The sequence below is a fragment of the Actinia tenebrosa genome, unplaced genomic scaffold (assembly GCF_029948245.1).
Source record: "Actinia tenebrosa isolate PJP-AT-01 unplaced genomic scaffold, QUT_ActTen_1.0 PGA_scaffold0__85_contigs__length_37466705, whole genome shotgun sequence".
Classification (NCBI taxonomy): Eukaryota; Metazoa; Cnidaria; class Anthozoa; order Actiniaria; family Actiniidae; genus Actinia; species Actinia tenebrosa.
The window spans coordinates 14,314,871-14,325,200 of record NW_028292569.1 but is presented as its reverse complement, the minus strand read 5'-3'; the positions used below and the strand labels follow the sequence as shown (position 1 = coordinate 14,325,200).

The window sequence follows — 10,330 nt, the reverse complement described above, 5'->3', positions numbered from 1 at the left end:
AAAGGTTCGTTTGCACGTGACTATGGTCGTGGAATGTCTATTTATTATTTTGCAGAGTTGAAATCCTCAGTAGTGTTATATATGTTTGAACAAAATAACAGTATAAATGTTACTGGATCTCAAACTTCTTCCTCTTCAGGGCCTCACTTGAGGCTTTGATTAAAGCTGTTGAAAGCAGTAACCATGAGAAAAGGTAAAGGCAAGGGAAAGAAAGAAAAGAGTGATGGAGAACGAGAGGAAACGGAGAATCACACACTCAAACATGAAGAACTGGACCAAAAACTCAAAGACGACTCAAACATGGCGGCGCCCTCGACGGCATCCAGGAAGCAATGGGCTGTTATCTCAAGCTTGTATTCTCGTCAGCAGGGACTGCTTAATCCTGCCAACTTTGCCAAAGAAGCTTGCGCGTCGACCACGTTCGTAAGCAGGCTAAAACAACACAAGACACTAACACATCACAATGGATGTGTGAACACACTACACTTCAATGATTCGGGCGATCTTTTAGCTTCTGGAAGTGACGATCTGGATGTCGTTATTTGGGATTGGGCTAAGAGCAGAAAAGTCGTTAATTATGATAGTGGACACTCAAGTAATGTTTTCCAGGTAAAGTTATAACGATTTAAAGTCTATTATCTCCCTGTCGAGTTAAAAACCTGGTGTTGAATTGTGTAGGATATTGTCTATTAAAAATAACAACATAAAGGTGAATCATTCTTCAAAGATTTTGTGCTGATACAAAAACTTTTTCCTTCAGGCAAAATTTATGCCTTATTCCAACGATTCCACGCTTGTCACATGTGCGAGAGATGGACAGGTACTTTTATTTTTTCTTTTCTTTTTTTTTATTATGTAATTCTTTTATTATTTGTATGACTATATGCAAAAATGATACTTTGTTTATTTAAAGTACATGATTTGCCACTAATTTTCTTTTTAATATGGCATTTAGATATTGCAGATGAATTTTATGGAACAAATTATTTAACGACTCTCTGACCTAGAGATTTGCTGTTATTTATTTCATTATGTTAATGAATTTAAATGCCAATTATAATTTTATATTGTCTGTGAGAATAAAATGTGGTCTGTGACATGTCTGTAGTGGTGTATTCTTGTCTGGCTTGAGTACATCACACCTTATATGATGTTGTTTGTACACAAGCTAGAAAACGACCTGTTTGTTGAACTTAGAAAGTACAACATTGCAAATATTTGTCTTCACACAATTGCTTGCTATCAATTGGGCATATCTTTTTAGAGTTGACTGTAGGGCAATTAATATGCAACTATCAACTGTTTAGTCGAATCATGTCAACATAAGTCATAAAGTATTTTATCTGACTATTTTTACTGTCTATAATAATAACAACTTTATTTAATGAGGGTGGCACTAAATAGTGTACTACGCTAATAAACTTGTGGCCCTCTGAAACCAGAAATCAAGAAATACTATACTCATATGACCTCCAAGGTCCTCCAAGGTTATGAAACATTACAGTAGTTGCCCCCCAGTGAAAGCACATATATTACCAGAAGTAACGTCTATCGATAAGAAAAATAATATTCATTATGGTTAGGCATCAAAGCAATTTTATTTAAAGACAATAATTTTTTTATAAATTTAAAAAAATTTGTTTATTAATAGCCAAGTCATAGAAAGTTACATGGATGCTTGTTTTAGGTGAGAGTTGGAATAGTACCATCCACTGGCACTGTGAATGAAACAAGACAGTTGGCACAACACAGGGGAGCTGCTCACAAGGTATTTATCAAATAAATAATAAATAATAATAAAATAAATAGCCGTTATCTTAAAGAGAGTAAAAATATGTAACCACTAAGAGTTATCTAACATACAGCCTTCTGATTGTGAGATGAATGGTGGGTTTTTGTGTAGGGAGGATATTAACTGAAGGACCTACCTTAAAATAGCCACAATCTTGGTCAAAAATGTTGAGAAATGTTTAGTTTTAATGGTATTTTCATGAAAAATTCCCCTTAAAATGATCCCCCTCCCCCCCCCCCCCCCCCTAAACAATGTTGTTTCAAGGGATACAGGGCTGCTTTACCTACTGGGACCAACATTGTCCTGGGGAGGGGGTACGGACAAAATTTTTTTAAAAAAAGGGAAATTCTATTATTTCATGATTGAATGAAAAATTCTCAACTCTTTTTGTCCAAGATTGTAGCTCCCTCAGTCTCCCTCTCCCTAGTCCCATAGTGCTACTCCCCTTCCCTCTCCCCAGTCCCCCTACCCTTGATATGAAAACCTGGCAAAAAACCCTTGTATCTTTAAGAGTAGGAAAAATAAAGTAAATGATTAAAATCAGTGACCCCTTTATTTGCAACAACCTCACCTCACTAGTCCCTAACATCATTGCTGTTTTTCTCTCTTATAGCTAAGCATTGAACCAGGCTCTCCATGGCTGTTCCTCACATGCGGAGAGGATGGTCTCATATATCAGCTGGATCTCAGGGAGGATAGGGCAAAGAAGTAGGTTGTGAAGCAAAATATTACCACGTTAAGGCATTTTTTTATGTATTCTAATTACCATACATCCCATGTATTATCTCTGCAGTCTCAGCCTTTACTTTCTATGTTTTGAACACAACAATGATTTTGCAATTGACTAGAATATTAGATAAACAACAATATTAACCAAGGATTATATACTGTTAGGTTATTTTGTTGCCGAGCAGATGAACACAAAAAAGTCCCTTTGTATACCATCTTCATCAATCCTTCTAATGTCTTTGAATTTGCTGTTGGAGGCAGGGATCAGTATGCTAGGTCAGTAGTGTACCAGTACTTACCTTGGTTTGCACTATAGCACCATGCAGACTCAGTAGTGTACCGCTCACTAACAGTGCTTGTCTTTTTTACACACCTAAATGATGAATGCAATACTGAGTCTGTATGTTGCTTACGATTCTGATGCAAGTGTGAACCAGGCTTTACTGTATTTCATTTAATATTATACAATGTATGGAATTTGTAATGGCTTACCTGTGGTGTCAAGCCTTTTCTTTATATCTTCAAAAGCTTATTTATCTAAAAATATTGAAATGTTGTTTTTATTAATTTGTAGAATATATGACAGGAGAAAAGCACCTCAGGTAAGTGGAATACCTTTTTGATTTTATTCTCGGCCAAGGAGGACAATTTCAGATGAATTGGCAGAATATTTGCTTTCAGATAGTATATGTTTACATAGCCTGCTCTAAGAGTCACGTACTATACTGTCACTCATGCTCAGTAATCTTGCTCTCTTCTTGTAGGACCACAAGAGTTATATTGAACCAGTCAAATCCTACTGTCCACACCATTTGGTAATAAATTAAGCGAACTGTTCAACAACAGACCTTTATCTTATTTGCTATATGTTATCGTATATTATGCTCGTTATGCTTATCTTTTGCTTACTGCATTATTCTAAGGAGGAAAATTTGACATTCAATTCTCACAACAAAATGTACACATAGATAAGCTATTTTTAAAAGGGTTTTATTTATGTTGCAAGTTTCTTCTTATGGAGGTTGACAATGGGGGAGGGAATTTTCTAATCTCTCTGTGGTAATAATGTCTTAGGATTTAGGTAGGATCTATAAGCGACTAAGCCATAATATTGTAGTATAGGCATTTTCTGGAGTCAAGCATTCTAAATCTAAATTTTGTTTTTCTTTCAGAAAGAGAATAATAGCTTTTTTGCCAATATAACTTGTCTAGTATACTCCCATGATGGATCAGGTATGTTTACATTGATATCATAAAACACCTCTTAAGCAAGTCACAGGGCTATAGATATTCAAATCTGGAGAATTGATAGGGAAGGGACATGACGTCACAGTGCATCAAAAAGCACGCGAAAAGACGTCTTTCGCTTTGTAACATTTGATGTGATTGGTTTATTTCTGACCAATCAGATTATCATTTATATTACAATGGCCTGCTTGCAAGAACAATTTATGAGGAACATTTTGATTTCAGCGATGTAAAATAACATAAACGACATAAAATAATTGGAATTTTATGATTGTGAAAGTCGAGTCTCGCAAGGAATGGTCAGCTTCGGGGATTATCCGGGAGATTTGATACTCTAATCTGGAGACCGGGAGATACAGTCCAAAATCTGGAGACTCCCGGTTTATCCGGGAGAGTTGACAGCCCTGAAGTCATATCAACTGTGGTCACGTTGTTGTTGTGTCTAACAAGGCTGGTCAACATGTCTGGCTATTTATCAGCTGTTTAGTCTTGTTCCCCTGTAGTGAATTAAACATTGTTTTAGTGATTTAGATATCTAAATTATATACAGTGTTAACTAGAAAATTTATTTATCATTATTAAATTGATTTTTAGAACTTCTAGTTAGTTACAATGATGAAGACATTTATCTATTTGATTCATACTCTAGGTAAGTATCGTTTGAATTCTACAAGCCATGACCATGACAGACTGTATACTGTGATCAGTTCTGTACAATGATTATGCAGCTTGCTAGGTGTCAGACACTCTACATACTTTTCATAATCTGTGCATTGCATCATTTCCGATCAGAAAATAAAAGCGTGATATTGACTTGAAGTTTTCTATGTGTTTTCAATGAGGTGAAAAAATAGGTGTTTCAAAAATGCATTTGTGTGGGCTTGACCTCAGATTTAACATGACTTTTCTTGTCCCATTTTTAGTAGTGGTGCTGAATATATAAAGAAATATAAAGGACATAGAAACAATGCAACTGGTATGAAAAAAAAAAGTTCAAGTATTGTTAAGACAAGTTCTCTGATATCAAAGATTTAATAAGTATTTCTCATTTTTTTCAGTAAAAGGAGTGAATTTTTTTGGCCCAAGAAGTGAGTTTGTTGTCAGTGGAAGTGATTGTGGTAATGTTTTCTTGTGGGATAAAGAAACACAAGACATTGTACAGTACATGAAGGGAGATGAAACTGGAGTGGTAAGCTTGAGCATCCTATTGTCAATAGACCTCAAAGGCGGATCCAGGGGGGCAGAAAAAGAAACAAAACAAAACTGAAGAATTAGATGCTTTTTTATTGTTTTCCGTTGTGTTGACGGAAGAAGTTCAATTAGCCCCCCTCTAAACTCAATAAGCCCCCCTTAAAATTTTGGCTGGATCAGGACCTCTCAATTTACCGTATGCAAATTGCCCATTTCAGACCACGTGACATTCCCTGGAGAATTGTTCTTTTATGATGAACATTTTAAAATATTTATTACATTTATGAAAGAATCAACTCCCAAAAGTGGTATCACATGTTCTGAAATGGGACAACAAACAACGAGGCTAAAGAGGTCTATTTCTACAAGACTGAGGGTTTGTTATTTGCCAAAGCCATAGGCTGCAGAAAACCTTGCAAATAATGCATTTACATTTCAAATTTATGTGCTATCAAGGATTGTCTAAATTTTTTGGCTTATCAATTGCAAGAGAGTGAGTAAAACGTATAATTACAGCTGTATGTAATATTAATTATTATTATTTTTTGCTCAAGGTCAATTGTTTGGAGCCGCACCCTTCAGCTTTGTTTTTGGCCACCAGTGGTCTGGACCATGACGTCAAGATTTGGGCTCCCCTAGCAAAAGAACCCAATGACTTGAGTGGACTTCAGAAGCTTATTGACAGTAATAAAGATGACCGCGAGGATGATAGGCTAAGACCTCATGATCCTATAAGTGAACATCTAATATATCTGATGATGCATCACGTTCATCAGAGACTTAGGGTAAGTTCTTGTACAAAAGACCTTTACAGTGAGAATAGAAAAAAAATTTGGCACCTAGAAATATTTCAAGAATGTTCAATAGCCAATCAGAAGCGTTATTCTCTTTTCGTTATCTTGTGGTTAGAAAGTCAATTCTAATTGGCCAAAGAAGAATAGAACATTCCTAGAGTATTTCTAGGTGCCCATGGTTTTTCAATTTGCACTGTAATGGACGATATGCTAAGACCTCATAGAAAAAAGTGTATTCTGGTCTAGCTTCAGTTCAAGCATCGTCATACAAGGCATGGTGGACTAAAGATTTTGTACCCAAGCTAGACCACAATGCACCATGTTTGCTGTCTCAGAAATGATCTATTTTATACTGTATCAGGCAATGTTCCTTGCAGCATGACTCACAATAATTATTGTTCTGCCATATTGCACCATAAACTGCCCAGTGCAGCATTTTGCTGTTTTTTTACAGTTTCAATTTTTCAACAATTAGTGGCACAATTTTGAAACATCACCTAGTGTATTACCCCTTCTACATTCTTCACTCATAGCAAAAATTCATTCCAATTGCATTGCTTAGTCTAACAGCACCTTCAGTTTTTATATTACATAGATAAATATTTTGACAGACAGTGCAAATTGATTAAAATCTTTTCTTCAGGAAAGAAGAGGTGCTAGAGAAGATGACAGTGATAGTCCTGAACTGAGTGATAATGAGGAGGAAGATGATGACGATGATGATTTACCAGGAAGAGTTGAGTGCAGTTCTTCTTAAAGAAGACTCTTCAATACACTTTATTTCATTTTGTAAAATAGTAATATAATAATATAATTTTGCATTTCTAGCAGGGTAAATGTATTATTTAACTTCACTAGCGTGATGTAGTCAGCCTGCAAAAACATTTATGGACTAAGAAACCCTTTAGACCTTCCATTTTGAAGTGGTTAAAAAAATCAACTGAGCAAGCACTAGTGCCTCCCATTCTTAGGGACCGAGATGCACTGTGGTGAGAAAGCCTCTGCAATGATCAGGATCAAAGGCAACCTCATACCCTGAGTCTTTTGGTACCTTCCTGTGCCTGGGATAGCAGGTGTGAGATTGGAGCAGAGGTTTAACCTTTTCACTACTAGAAGTTAAAAGGGTCCAACACAGGCTCTTCCAGGAACATAATTAGGGTGTTTTTTTATTTCTCAATATCAAAATGAAAAATATATGTCTTAGGTGATGGGTAATTGAAAAGCAAAAATTTCTTTCCGCTGGCCACTTTTGGCCACTCCTCTAGAAAAAATGTAGCATTTCCGGTTGGCCGCTTTTGGCTTCTCTAGTAGTGAAAGGGTTAATTTAGGGCCTAGCTAACTACACTGAGGGGAAGGCAGTTTTACACTGTCATGGCATGTCTCCTTGCAATTTCAAATTATTGGGGTGAGAAAGTCTGTGCCACCCAACCCCTGCATGGCCCCAGTATTGCCACTAATATCAAATTTAAATAAATAAATAAGGCACAGTAGCTGTGTTGCAGTTTATCTAACTAAGGCTATCTTCGATAGAGGTTTCGCACCATCATGTGACGGCAGCCATGTTAGATGGTAGGATTAATACAAATGTTTTACATGAGAAAGAACTCAATTCCCAAGAGCAAAGGGATTTTATTGTTCTGTCATCTAACCACAGGCAGTCCAAGCTGTATTATGGGCACCAACACGTGATGGTGCAAAATCTCTATTGTTGTCAAGTCAAGTTAATATCATATCTGAAGACTAATCATAAGGCAGAAAAAGCTGGTGCAAAATAGATTTGATGTTATCAACTAAAATTTGTTGATTTGAACACAAGGAAAACTTTGTCTAGGTAGATTTATACAGGCCTATTTGGCAGTCAAAAAACGATGTTGTGAAAGAAACCATTGATATTTCACTGCACACTGATAAGAAACATGGCTAATGTTGTATTCCAAAAATATGTTGTGTTCATTTTTGCACACTAGTAATGCGTCATGTACGTCATCATCAATTGTCATCAAGTGCTCGTGCATGCGCAAACTCAAAATTGAATAGTTGTGCAGTAACCCTAAAAAGCACTATAATCATAATAATATTTCATGACATGGCATAGAATGGAGGTCATGGTGTCAAACTTGGCCTTTCACCTGTGTCAGCCACTCCAAACTACACATGCAAACTACAGTGGTACCTCTATTAAGCGGCCACAACTCTATATGGCAGCCACTTTTCAAAGTCCCAAAATATTTGTCACTCAAGTACTGTATTTAACACCTCTATTAAGCGGCCGCGCCACTATTTACAAGTCCCAAATGCTATTATTACCTCTATTAAGTGGCCACAAAATTATATTAATGATTGTGACAATTGATTACAACAGGAAATTCTTTAATCTGCACAATCAATAATAGCATTATCTCGCCATTATTTGGTTATCTGGTGAGTTTAATGACTTTTCTTGTACTATCTCCATTTAAGTGGCCAGCCTCTATTGAGCGGCCACTTGGCTCGGTCCCGAGGGTGGCCGCTTAATAGAGGTACCACTGTACTATCACAGCCAACATGATTGCCACATGAGAAAGGCCTAAAATGCCTTGCAACCCAGTTTGTGAGATGACATGCATTCCTCAATGCAATAAATCCTATTTTTATACTGAGTTATAAAGTGTGTAAATTATATGCTACTCATCTATCCATTCAGCTTATCCCATTAGCCAATGGGTTAAGATATGTCATGTTTAGGGTAACAAGGCTGTCATAATATGCTATCTGCATCAGACAAAAATACTAAATAAATTAAACAATATTATTATTAAAATAATAATTTATTTAGCTATTTACATATAACAGGAACATATTTCAAGCTTATAAAAGCATCTTATAAAAGCATAGCACTCCTGAATGTAATTAACTTGGTAAGGTTTTGTGTTTTGTCAGATGCAGTCATTACAAATAGATATTATATAGCTCCAAATGCAGCATTTCTTTTTTCTACCTGTAACGTAGAGGGAAACTTGGCAGAAAACCATTATATCTGCAGGAAACTTCATAAAATATATATTTTACCAATGCCTGTTGCTTATTCCTTTCGTTCCCATGGGAACATAGGCCCTTCATCATTGCCGTTATTATTAATGCCTACCCACTGCATGTGTAGAGCTTTCTGGTATGTGCACTCATTGCTAACCAATAGTTTTTTAACACGTCTAGAAACTTAGGAAAAAAATATTTTGAAGCAACCCCCAGCTGCAGGAAAAAAAGCTTTATGGCAATGTTATTCAAGAATTTTTTCAAAATGTTAATTTGGAGGCCACGGTATTGTGCATAGCACCATAAAATTCTAATCCTCCTTCACAACAAAGGAGCTATATATCATTGGAACTTTGTATACATAAAAATATTATTCATATAATGATGATATAATATAGAGAGGGTGTTTACTAATGTTTATCGTTTGTATATAGTTTGCTAAGGTATATTAGCTTTAATTATTTTAATATTTAAAGCTAATATACTTAAAAGTATATTAATTAAAAGGTTATAAACTGCAGACCATGTATTTTACCTTTCTTGTCTTTCTTTTCCCCTGAAAATGGAAATGGAAAAAAGTAAAGAAAACATTATTGCTATTAACTTTTATGATTTCTCATTTTGTTGTTTGAAATAAAGCGTTTTTGTTCTCGTGGGGTTCATAAACCTTAGACCGTGGAGGGAATCACTATTATTATTATCGGGTGATGACTACGCTACCACTATTGATGTTGAGCGATGTTGCATGATGATGATGATGACAACGATCAGTCAGATGATGGGGTGATGATAAAGATGCTGATGATGCTACATGATAATGATGTCAATCTGATAATGGGGTGATGAAGTCAACACTAATGATAAATGGTTGTTTCAGGGTATCGATAAAATTTGAAGGTTGAAAAAAATTGATGGTAATGATAACAACGATGTGATTTGGTGATGGTGACGATACTGATTTTGGCGAGTGACTGATAGTGATGATGATGACGATGACGATCGATGGATAATGTTGATGATGATGATTAATATTATTCTAATCATATACGCGCCGTGGCTATACGATCACAGTCCTCCATGCTACAAGAGAAGTTCTCACGACTCCCTGATATCGAGCACTTAAACTGTTGACCTTCAAAAGACTTAAAAAAATGAAAACCCAATGCATTCGATGCTATTCGCTCATCAACTGACAAATTCATTCATTCAAGGCTCATGCTAATACTAAAAAACATCAACAGTTTACGATATTCAATTTAAATTGTCATGTCAGTGACTCCGATTTGGCATATTTTGACTGACCCAGAGAGACATGTGCATTCTTCAAAGAGAAACTGATTTTTGATGGCTCACCGATCACGCCTGATTGGTTAGTAAGTCTATTCATAATCCCCTGTCTCTATCTAGCTCGTCTGAAGAGAAGGATAATGAAATTTCAGTGATTTCAGCCCTACCCTAATGAACCTAAACTAGAAGATTAAAGCAGCAGCAATCAATTATTTAGTTTTTTTCTCTTTAATTAAAACTTTACTTGTTAAACAATTCATATGCTATATGAATGCTA

At 35.9% G+C, this 10,330-nt stretch overlaps 1 protein-coding gene across 1 annotated transcript; it reads left to right on the top strand.

Moving 5' to 3' along the window:
• Positions 1-62: 62 nt before the first annotated feature.
• Positions 63-9,286, top strand: LOC116303769 (DDB1- and CUL4-associated factor 8). Its single transcript, XM_031713369.2, has 13 exons — positions 63-609; positions 761-820; positions 1,688-1,768; positions 2,406-2,500; positions 2,687-2,797; positions 3,096-3,123; positions 3,286-3,336; positions 3,694-3,754; positions 4,364-4,418; positions 4,693-4,745; positions 4,828-4,958; positions 5,515-5,745; positions 6,398-9,286. The coding sequence occupies exons 1-13, from the start codon at positions 184-186 to the stop codon at positions 6,509-6,511; spliced, it is 1,497 nt and encodes a 498-aa protein (XP_031569229.1). The 5' UTR covers positions 63-183; the 3' UTR covers positions 6,512-9,286.
• The last annotated feature ends 1,044 nt before the right edge of the window (positions 9,287-10,330 follow it).

Bases quoted from the DNA above. Each gene is read 5' to 3' on its own strand.
- LOC116303769 (XM_031713369.2), top strand. From the start codon at position 184: ATGAGAAAAGGTAAAGGCAAGGGAAAGAAAGAAAAGAGTGATGGAGAA. The intron at 610-760 runs GTAAAGTTATAA...TTTTTCCTTCAG, and splicing joins ACTCAAGTAATGTTTTCCAG to GCAAAATTTATGCCTTATTC. The intron at 4,746-4,827 runs GTATGAAAAAAA...CATTTTTTTCAG, and splicing joins ACATAGAAACAATGCAACTG to TAAAAGGAGTGAATTTTTTT.